General features: G+C 31.9%; 1 protein-coding gene across 2 annotated transcripts; it reads right to left on the reverse strand.

Annotated features, from left to right (window-relative positions):
- Nucleotides 1-865: 865 nt before the first annotated feature.
- LOC125046367 (zinc finger protein 808-like) lies at nucleotides 866-11,396 on the reverse strand. 2 transcript variants are annotated; one of them, XM_047644097.1, is made up of 3 exons: nucleotides 11,323-11,396; nucleotides 8,358-8,433; nucleotides 866-5,561 (listed from the first exon to the last, which is right to left on the reverse strand). In XM_047644097.1, exon 3 carries the CDS (start codon nucleotides 5,387-5,389, stop codon nucleotides 1,751-1,753), a length of 3,639 nt encoding a protein of 1,212 aa, XP_047500053.1. In that variant the 5' UTR covers nucleotides 5,390-5,561; nucleotides 8,358-8,433; nucleotides 11,323-11,396; the 3' UTR covers nucleotides 866-1,750. The 2 variants fall into 2 exon arrangements, with proteins under 2 accessions (XP_047500053.1, XP_047500059.1); XM_047644103.1 differs by lacking the exon at nucleotides 11,323-11,396 and adding an exon at nucleotides 11,173-11,284.
- Between the last annotated feature and the right edge of the window lie 1,104 nt (nucleotides 11,397-12,500).

A 12,500-nucleotide genomic window follows, 5' to 3' on the forward strand; every position in this document is an offset into this window, starting at 1 on the left:
TAATCTGCTAATCAAAAAATAACTGTGATACTTTTAGACTAAATAAGATATACTGATAATAAGAAGTATAATGATAAAGTAATAAAAATATAAATTAAAATATGCAACGATATCAACAGTACCAGTGGCGACGGTAATACCAGTAGAAGTAATTATTCTAGAACATTAATTTTTAACAATACCTAACAATCATTCTTAATAATGCCTACCATTATAAGAGCACAATTTCCTCATGTGGTAGTGGTAATCATTCCACTATATACGTAATAAAGCCTACCATTATGTTTTACTTACCTTCCACTCGCATCTGTCACTACAACACTAATACCCACTTTATAATAGCTGGGCCGCTACTGGGGCAGTGCCATGCCGAGAGGAAGTAAAGATTAGGGGTAAACTAAACGTCTTTCATGTCTGTGCCAAAATACACAATGTTGTTTGATAAACAATGATCAAAAGGCCATGGAATATAAAGTGGTCATCCAAGCTCTATCTTGTTTGTAATAAATTGTTTTGAAGCTGATTATTTGCATTGATAATTTTTTTTCTATTTTGTCAGTGGGTATATATATTCCTTAAATAATTGTTCTTTATTGAAATTTTTCAACTTACGGATCCAAATAGCTAAGCATATATCAACAAGCTTTAACTGGTGTGCATGGTCTTCACAACCATTAAGAATATGTATAAAACTATACATAAATATACATAAAAAAGGCTGTATTTTATTTTCTTACAAAAATACTACTACAGGCTAGACGAAAAAGTATTTCATTGTTATGATAATAGAAGAAGAATTACCCTATCTCAAAATGATTTACAAGTTTATGTTGTAGTTCGTCTAAGGTTAAGAAGCCAATCACAATTCGGAATTCACAATTTATTTCCCCAGTTGTACATTTCACAAACAATTCAATACATCTCCTAATGTAGAAAATGTCTAAAGTTTGCTATTTACAGCTCAGTCTAAGACATCAAACAAATACATTCCAACAATTATTCCTTCACTGTAAACATCAAAATATGACTCCATATTTATTATGACTAGTACCTGTTTACAATTGAAAGATTCTTTTTTTTTTTGCTATATGATGCAAATTATGTAATTTTAAAAATCTATAAACCAGACAGATTCAAGTCCTTGAAAATTTAATATCATATTTTGAATCTAAAGTCGTTCAGGGTATAACATCATCTAATATAAATGCCATTTGATACAATATAAAACAAAAAATCTCTATCAATATAAATGTACCAATATCAACATATTAGCATATCTTTTTATCACAAACAAGTACACCACAGGTAATCTATCAAGACGTTTAGAACTCTCACAAGAAAAACGCGTTCCAAGTTCATCACATGTAAACATTCTGAAGCTAGTATAAGAACAAGTCTGACACTACTCATACAACACTGATCACTGGAGAATACACCACATCGAAATCCTCCTGCATACACCACAGGGACACAGTTACAAATACCAAGTCATTTGTCTTGTCCTCTACAAGTATCACATAAACTAAACTAACCAAGAAAATAAGTAAAAGAAAACAGAATTTAACATAGAATATAATTCCACTGAGATCCATGAAAAAAATGATTAATATAAATACACTGTCTTTTTGTTTAGGTATAATAGATAAGTTTCTTATGACCAAGAAATATTCTATACTCTGCATACTGTAAGTCGTATATATAAATGTAAATAATATAATGCCAAAAAATCTAACATAACTAACAAACCTACCTAACCTTGCAACTCATCTTCTGCTACATCCTTCTTTCTAGTTTCTTCATTTGAATCTTCACCTTCATTATCAGCTTTATAAGACATTGATCCAGCATTACTGTCACCGTGCTCTGTCTGTGAAACTTCCTTTTCACAGGTATCATCCATCAGTTCCTCTTGCTGCAACTCTGTCTCAGTTGTATCTTCCACTCTTTCATCCCCATCGTTCTCTTCCTCATCATCTTCACCTTCTAATTTAATCTCAACCATTGGATTGATAGGGATATAGGGACGATCATCATCGTCATCATCCTCACCATCTCTGGTTGTCAGATCTTGCAGTTCCTCTTTCAGAAATATTGGTTCACCATCTTGATTTACAATATATTGCTCATAAAGGTCTTCAAATTTCAAGACAGGCCTGCGAGTGCGTGTTGTGCGTCTTGTGGGAACCATTCTTGCACCTCTTGTCCCTCTGGATCCTCCTCTCCCTCTCCCTCTTCTTCCTCTTCTGCGAGTTACTGTAGCGGCACCTTCTCCAATTAAATGCTTCTTTTTGTGTCTCCAGAAATTGGCACCATCACGAAATGCTTCCCCACACTCTTCACACTTGTATGGGCATTCTCCTGTATGTATTCGCCTGTGTGTTGACAAGTGAGTCTTCTGTGTGAAGCGAGCATCACATTCATCACATTTAAAGGGTCTCTCACCTGAATGCTTTCTAAGATGCATTGTCAAATAACTCTTCAATATGAATGAAGCTTCACACTGGTCACACTTGTAAGGTCTTTCACCCGTGTGTTTTCGACGGTGAGTTGTTAAGTTTGAACTATATAAGAAAGATGCTCCACAATCTTCACATACAAAAGGTCTTTCACCTGTGTGTTTTCTCATATGGACTGTCAAGCTAGAATGGTGGGTAAACACCATCTCACAATCTGTACATTTGAACAGCTGATCCCCAGCTGTTTCTGCAATAGCTTCAATCTTGATGGCACTGCCTCCAGCATGTTTGGTTTTGTGAGCTAGAAGATAATCTTTCTTTGTGAAAGATGCACTACATTCATCACAAGTGTGTGGTTTAATACCAGAATGAGATCGTTTGTGCAGATTAAGGTGGGGACGTTGGGCAAAAGAGGCTCCACAAACATCACAAGAATATGGTCTCTCTCCTGTATGAGTTCTTTTGTGAATGGTTAGGCTACTGCTGTGTCTGAAAGCAGCATCACATTCACCACATTTGAAGGGTTTATCACCTGTGTGTATACGAACATGTGCCTTCATCGCAGATTTCTGAGCAAAGGCAAAATCACAATGTTCACATTTGTATGGCCTCTCACCAGTGTGAATGCGTCTGTGAAATTTCAAGGCAGTACGAGTTTTGAAGGCAGACTCGCAAGCATCACATTTATAAGGTCTTTCACCAGTGTGAGTTCTCATATGTACATCCAAGTATGCTCTCCTGATAAATGATGCACCACAAATATCACATATATATGGTTTCTCCCCAGTATGTGTTCTTCTGTGAAGGTAATAATCTGATTTGTGTCTAAATTTCATCTGGCAAAATTCACAACCAATTACTTCGATTCCATCTTCTACAAGTTTATGGGGCTTTGCCTTGCTTTCATCTGTGTATGGCAAATAATTTGGGTCATCATGCTTTTTAATATGCTTGTCAAGCCTTACAGGGTCTTTGAAAGCAGCACCACAATCTTCGCATTTATATGACCCCTCACTATGCAGTAATTTGTGTCGAAGATAAGTGGACTTGTAGGCAAATGTCATCCCACATTCTTTGCAATTGTAGGGTTTCTCACCTGTGTGAGTTCTAGTGTGTCTTGAAAGCCCATCACTTGCAGCAAATGTGGCATCACATTCTGTACATTTAAAGGGCCTTTCACCGGTGTGCCGCCTTCTGTGGCGCTCTAAGTGTTCACTTCGGAAGAAGGCCCTCTCACAAAAATCACACTTGTAGGGCCTATGTCCACTGTGAATTAGTTTATGTGATTGGTACGACGCACAATATGAAAAAGTTTTGCCACAGTCTTCACATTCATATGGTCTCTCTCCTGTATGAATTCGCTTGTGTACTTTGAGATTACCTTTTGTGGTAAATGTTGCATCACAGTCTTCGCACTGGAAGGGTTTCATTGGACCTGCTAAATTATTAACATTATTGAATATGCCATGTGCTACTTCACTGAATTCAATGTATGGACTTGAGTACTCACAGGATGAAGCTTCAGAATCAAAGTCATCCTCTAACTCATCCACCTCAGGTGTTTTTGACTCTTTATCTTCAAAATCTTCTTGGCCATTCCTTCTTTCCTCATTGTAGTCTCTGTCCTTCACTGTATAAAAATTTTTGTCTCCACTATTGCAATCATCAGTTTTTGTCCCATTTCCACATTTATTGGCTTCTTCACCAAGGTGTTGGCCAAGAGCATGAGAGAGCAATCCAAGTGAAGTATTTGGACTACTAATTGTGGGATACTTCATATTTCTCTCATTAACTTCTTCTGAAGTTATTGCTGGATTATTCAACTGTGTTTTCTGTTCATTTGTACACTGTCTAACATCAGGTATATATTCACTCCCCATATGTGGCTTCTGCATACCTTCTTGACTTGTGGGTGTGGATGTGAATTCTTCACCATTTGCTGATTGGTTACTGTGACCAACATGAGGTCTGCTACTATAATAATCATGGGAAACAGAAGACTTTTGTGATTCTGGATGATTTGTTAACCTTTCCTCATTTGTACATGTTCTCATAGGTACATATAAACTCCTATTTTCTTCACCTGGTCTATTATCATTGATTGGTGGTCTTGGATCACCTGACAATGGAGGTTCTTCAATGTGTTGAGGAGTGTTAAGCGGGTGATTACTATAACTGCCTAAATTTCCTCCATACTTGTACTCATCAGTAGATCTACCCATATGCACCCTATGGTCATCTGTGACACTGCTCTCTGACCTTTGTGTTCTCTGGTCATTCAATGGCCGAGACTCATTAATATGTCTTTGATCTGGAACTTGCCTCATATCACCATACAACCTGGCATCAATGGGTTGAGTTCGCAAATCTGTTGGCTGTGGTGAATAATCTGACAAGTGCCTGGAATCACTGCTGGAATTTCTGGGCTGGGCAGAGAGTGTCCTCACCTCATCTAGATAGCGGTGCTCACTAGACGATGATCTCATATCAGCAGCATGATGCCTGGAGTCTACAGATGACCTGGAATCGCTGTGCATACTTCGCAGATCTTGTGCAGTCTGCTGTGTGTCATGTGCTGGCCTTTCTATCTCAGGCAACAGATGTAACCTGCCATCACCAGGTTGTTCCCGCATGTTGGTCATGGGTGGACGGATGCTATGGACTCCTGTACTGTATGCTGGAAGGTTGGCCTGAGATGCTGACAGGCTCTGTGAAGCCTGGTTTATGGGATGGGAAGATGGAGGGGGAATACTGTGAGATGCAGGCGGGATATTTGAGTGAGCTACGGAAGGATGGGCTGCTGAGTAAGGGTAGTGATATGGATAAGGGTACTGTCCATATGGATAGTTATATGGGTATAGATGGCCTCTGTTCTCCATGCTTGGATCAAGAGAGAAGAGAGAATGCATAATCTCTTGTGGATTTTGATCCATTGTGTTGCTCAAAAAAGGAGAGTCTTGGCCAGCAAATCCCGAACTCCGTATTCTAGTTTCTGATCATGGGTTTCACGGGTATATTATTGTAACTTGATGTGCTGATATGCCATATCTGGAGAAGTATAACAATTGCCCTGCCATCTTCAAGTAAAATTACTAACACAGAGTTCTGAAAGAAAAGAAAGGATTTTTAGTATAATATCATGCACTTACACTAGATAAAAATACTACTACAAGGTTCTGCAAGAAAAGAAAATACATTACACATATGCATTATACAGAAAGAAAAATACTTTCAAAACAATATCATGAAATATACAAAAGAAAAAAAAATATACATATATATAAATGAATAAAAAAGTAAATGGAGTTCTAAAAGAGACTACATTATTCATAAGTATAATTTTAAAAATGGTGACACCTCTTAAAATATTTCTTTCAATTACTCAGACATTATCAAATCTACTGTCTTTTGATTTCCACACTAGTTTCAAGGCAGTACTATCACCCAGTGACATTTACAATGTAATTTGATTTAACTCAATCAACAAAGAATTCTCAGAAAAAGAAAGAAAGAAAGAAAAAACTGAAAAAGTGATAAGATTACTATAATTAAAGCAAAAAAGAAAATATGGAGAAAAACATAAGAACAATAATAAAAAACAATAATAATAATGATGATAATAATAAAAACAATAGTTATAATAATAATAATAATAATAAATAACAATAATTATAATAATAATGCAGGTTTAAAAGAGAAAGAGAGAGAGAGAGAGAGACAGAGAGAAAGAGACAGAGGGACAGAGAGAGGGACAGAGACAGAGACAGAGAGAGGGACAGAGACAGAGAGAGACAGAGACAGTGTGTGTGTGTGTGTGTGTGTGTGTGTGTGTGTGTGTGTGTGTGTGTGTGTGTGTGTGTGTGTGTGTGTGTGTGTGTGTGTGTGTGTGTGTGTGTCTGCATGTGCGCTCGCATGTGTGTATGTGAACGTCTGTTAGTGTGTGCATGTGTGTGTGTGCATTTGTGTCAGTGTGAATGCGTTCTTACCTAATTCAATATGGGAGAAAAGCTAAGCTAAATTAACATACAAAAAGCTTTTTAAATTGATGTACTTATTTTGCACACAACATTGTTAGGGAGATTGTTCCTTGTTTCAATAGTCTTATTTGAAAAACTGAACTTTTTGATATCCTCTTTTAAACATAAACTTTTTACTGCAGGCATTTTCTTGGTTGAAAACAGCAAAAAATTCCCAAATTCAAAGTGGTGTCTAATAAAACATTAAATTCTATATGCCTAATAATGAAAAAGGATATCATTTAAATTCATGAAAAAAGTACATTAAAACAATTAAAACAGTAGGAGAAAACAAAGAATTCCATTATAAAAATACAGTCATTAAATACTAAAAGAAAAAAAGAATACAAAAGAAGAAGAAGAAGAAGAAGAAAAAGAAGAAGAAGAAGAAAAAGCAGAAGAAGAAACAGAAAAAAAACAGCACTGACATAAAAAAAAAAAAAAATTATTTTAAAACAATCTGCAATCTCTCTGTATGAATTAAAAGTCGATTCTGTTAGTCAAATCCTTTAATTCCAATGCAGTAAAGTATCAACAATGTCCAGTTGTTTGAGAAAATATCACAAACACAATAGTCTACCTTTAATTATAACAAAGTGTAACGACACATTTGACAAAATCAAGATAAATAATCAAATATGGATACATGATGTTAGGTGGGGGGGGGGGGGGGTGCATTAACAGGACTGGCTATACGGGATGTCGAGGGAAGGGTGATCTGTCCGAGGGATTTTTTAACATTTCAAAGTTATTCTCTAAGCATTTTGGAGCAAAGTGTAATACCTTTATGTAGATGAATGTTATGATCAGTAGTATGTATATGCTCATAGTTTCAATCAGCGGAAAAAAATAGAACAAATATATCACAAGAAAATATATGCACTGATAATTTCACCAGACACTCTATTACTAATTTTAGAACAGTTAAACATTTTTTTCACTATAGTTCTGCATATCATGTGTTAATCTATTGTGAGGGACCAATTCAGTGTCCAAAGCCCCCCCTCCCCCCCCAACCACTTTAATCTGAACTGGTTTTGACATATACAATCACAATAGCAATAATGATAAAGATAATGACAATAAAATATATATAAACAAATAAAATGATAATAATAATACTAATAATAACAATAATAAATAACAACAACAACAAAGCATCAATAAGAATAAGAATATTAATAATAATAATGTGAATAATAATAACAACAACAACAACAACAACAATAATAATAACAATAATAACAACATCCACCAGAAAGCAATACCGAAACTCAAACCTCCAGCAAAACTCCCAAAAATTCTATCCTCAAAATACACCAGCCTTCCCCACGGCAAGAATCTTTTACTGATGCACTAAATTCCTACACGGATCTGGTTCCTTCTCCAAACCACTTCCTCTGGTCCCGCGGTTTCGGACTTGCAGAGCAGATACCCCGAGAAACCGGTTACGAGAATATTACCTCACAATGTCAATGCTACTACTCATCGTCATCATCATTGCAAAGATCAATATATAGTAGCAACTGTAACAATGAGGATAATATTGATCGAAATAGAATAAATACCAATTTAATAATAATATCACAATTACTACTATTTCCAACAACAACAATGAAGTATAAATGCTTATCAAAAGTAACAACCGCAATAATAATAACAATAATAAGAAGAAAACAATAATAAAAATAATAAAAATAATAATAATAATAATAATAATAATAATAATAACAATAATAATAACAATAACAATAATCAAAACAGCAATAACACCTGAATAACACAAACAATAATAATACAGCAAGAATTATCATATCAACATCAAAATTATAATAAATAATACCAGTACTATCTATAATTCAACAATAACAACATCCACAATTACCAGCTGCCTCTTTGCACTGAGAGCCAAGTCCCGTTCCCGAGAGCCATGGTGCGGGAACCCAGAAGGACTTTAACATCTGAAAGTAAAATAAAAGTGTTATAACAATTCTAAAGGTATATATAGCTATGTGCTTTTTTTATTTCCATGCTTTCAAATGTGACTGTTAAATGATAAGAGATATAGTATGTTTCGGATAGAATTCTTTTTCTTTTTACTGCCATGATAATGTAATTTACACCTTTCCGAATTAGGGCAAAGCACAAAAGATGAGAGAAAAGAATAAGACGATATAAAAATAAAACAATAAAGTGTGTAGAATAACTTATCTAGAAAAAAAAAAAAAAGAAGGTCCTTATGCTCAATAATCTTATGCTTTCACTTTATCTCATTTTTCAGAACATCCTTTTCATCTTTTAACTTTTTCCTAACTTCTGTTTTATTTTCATTCCAACCAATCATTATTTCTATAACTATATTTAGCCTTTTACTATTATTATTATCACCATTACCATTATGATTATCCTTATTATTATTATCCTTATCATTATAACTTTCATCAAAATTATTATTATTTCTGTTATTTTCTATTTATTTATTAATAGGCTGGAAGACTAATAGGTTGACAGGTAGGTTAAGATAATCACTTGAGCGATAATAGGTTTGTGATAATTATTATTTGAAACCTAATGATGCTTTTCTGACACAAAGCATTCAGTAGATCCTCGAAAATTCAGGAGATGATGACTGGAGATTCACAAATAAATTACTTATAAAGTGAAGATCAGTAATATCAACAACTAAATCACTGAAAGAACAAAATATGTGAATAATAATTATGGAATAATATTACAGGCAATATACTATAAGTAGGGGTAGTAGTAAAAATAAAAACAATAATAATAATCATAATAACAATAATAATAAAATAACAATATCGTGATGATGATTAAAGAAAAATCAATTTAAAAATAATAAATAAATAATAATACTAATGATGATGATAATAACAGTAATAATAATAATAATAATAATAATAATAATAATAATAATAATAATAATAATAAATATCATTATTACTATTACAGTAATAATGATTATGACAATGAAAAAATAAGAAAATGTTATCGGTACTATTATTACCATTACTATTATTATTTTAATTGTAATTATGGTAGTAGTGGTGATGGTACTACTACTACTACTACTGATACTACTAATGGTTATGATGACAATAATTATTATAATGACAATAAAAAATTAAAATTATAAAGACTGATGACAATAGTGACTGATATGATAATAGCAATGAAGATGATGGTATAAATAATAATGATAACAACAACAAAAATAATAATAACAACAACTATTATCATAATAACAATAATAGTAACATTAACAGGATTAACCACAGAAATAAAAATAATAATAACATTGATAACACAAATAGAAGAAATAATAATGACAAACTTAGTTATAATAACAATAAATAGATGAGGGTAACACTAATAGTTAAGAATAAAAAGAACAATAATAAATAATAATAATAATAATAATAATAATAATAATAATAATAATGATAATAATGATAATAATAATAATAATAATAATAATAATAATAATAATAATAATAATAATAAATAATAATGATAATGATAATAATAATAATTTATGATAATATATATGATGATATCAATAACATCAATTAACATGGTAATAATAATAGTAAGGATAATGACAATAATAATAATAATAACACAACTGCTATTACTACTAGCCTACTATTAATAATATGAATCATTAGATGAATAATATTCATAAGTATGACTATGTAGCCTGGTCATAATGCAATAATAATAAGAACAATCATAAAAATAAAATAACCATTACAATAGATTCAGGAGAAAAAAGATAAAGATATTTGAAAAATGTAGAAATATATAAATAAAATGCAAGCAAAAAATAATAATGATAACAATAATATGTTCTCTAAACAAAAATCCATTTAAAATTTTAAGCCAGTCATTCAAATATGTAAATCAATTTTAAATACATATGCAGCATATATACACATTCATATATAAATATATATATATATATATATATATATATATATATATATATATATATATATATATATATATATAAATACATACACACACACACTCAACTATATCTATTAACATGTACTGTGTTGATTATTGATTATTCATAAAATTGCTGCATAGTGTAGCAAAAGGGTATTTAAATATGAATTAATTAAGTGTCAGCCTAAGAAAATACATGATAATTATCTTTCACCTTCTTTTGGTTGGGAAAAGAACTCCAGAACTGACTGCCATTTGGTCTATTGAAATAAGAAACTATAAAAATTAAGAATTTTGCATACATACATTCATGAAGAGAAAGAAAATTTCCAATTGCAGATTTAATAATCAAAATCAATGCAAGGAAAACATTGTTTTAAATAAAAAGGAAACAAAACATCAGAAAAATTACAGAAGACTGTGCAGGTAACAAGAACAGAATCCAGGAATTAAAGAAACACGTAATAAAACCCATAATAATGTACACTGGGAAACCGCGGACCCTCCAATGTCGCAAAGGAACGCTACAATTCAAAGCCTATTTCCACATGTCTATCACTTTGTCATCCATATTTCGAAGCCCGTGTGTCACCAGCGTAACCCGAGGGCCACGAGCTAGCCATGGGGCACCCGTGAATCGAATGCCGTGACACACAGAAGACCTATTGATTCCCAGCCTTTAAAAGCGGGGAATAATAAAAACAAAATGGCCGACGACGAGGCACAACTACCATCTCATTATCTCTCTCCTCATTATGGTCCCTCCTTGGTTCCCCGGGATTTTCTGGGTATGGCCTTCCTACGGCTCATACGCATTCGGGGCACATCACTAATCTGTGGAATGTATGATAATAAACGTAAGTTAAATACGAATCCATTACCAGGTTCGCACTGATGTCAGGAGTAACTGCGTCCTTGCCAGGCTGGCCAACCTTACCAATGCAACCAATGCTGGAGAATTATGCAAAATTATGCTATGTTTTATCATTAAGGTGTGTTAATCCCATTTTTTTGATTGTATAAGCATATCCATTACCGCCGACGGATTATTAGCATTGAACCAATGCAATCGTAGCGATGTATTTGACTGTGCTGATGGATGATATGGATAGTGATATTGGTAGTAATGATAATATTGATAATAATAATAATAATAACAAAAATAAAAACACAGATTATGATATGGTGACAGGTATGAAGATAACAGAGATATAAAAGAAAAAAATAGTGTAGATAAGGTTACCATTAGCATAATCGAAATAATCACATTACTGTTTATAATATGCTATACGTTGTTATTACTGCTGCTACATCTATTGTTATCAGTGATTATAATTTCAATGATTCTGTTGCTAATAATATTAACAATTAAATGATGTTGACCATCATTCCACTATTATCATTATTAATATCATCATTATTATCATTGTTTTAATAATATATTATTATTATTATTATTATTATTAACATCATTATTATTGTCATTATTATTATTATTATTATTATTATTATTATTATCCTTTTTATCATTATTATTGTTATTATTCATTATTATTATTATTATTATTATTATTATTATTATTATTATTATTATTATTATTATTATTGCTGTTATTATCATTACTATTATCAGTACTGTTATAATATCATTATCGTTATTAGTATTGATATTTTCATAGATGTTATTAGTATAACAATTATCATTATTGTTCTTTTTCTTCTTATTGTTATCATTATCATTATCATTTACATGATGGTTACTATTATCATTATTGCTATTATTATTATTATTATTATTATTATTATTATTATTATTATTATTATTATTATTATTATTATAATTTATCATCAGCATCATCATAATTTTCATTATCATTATTACTATTATTATCATTATTATCATTATTCTTATTATCATTATCATTACCACAATCATTATCATCATCATCATTATCATTATAATTATTATTATAATTATTATTATTATCCCTATTATTATCACTATCATTGTTATCGTCGTCTTAATTATTCTTATTGTTATTATAATTTTTGTTTTATT

The sequence above is a fragment of the Penaeus chinensis genome, chromosome 4, assembly GCF_019202785.1.
Source record: "Penaeus chinensis breed Huanghai No. 1 chromosome 4, ASM1920278v2, whole genome shotgun sequence".
Taxonomy (NCBI): Eukaryota; Metazoa; Arthropoda; class Malacostraca; order Decapoda; family Penaeidae; genus Penaeus; species Penaeus chinensis.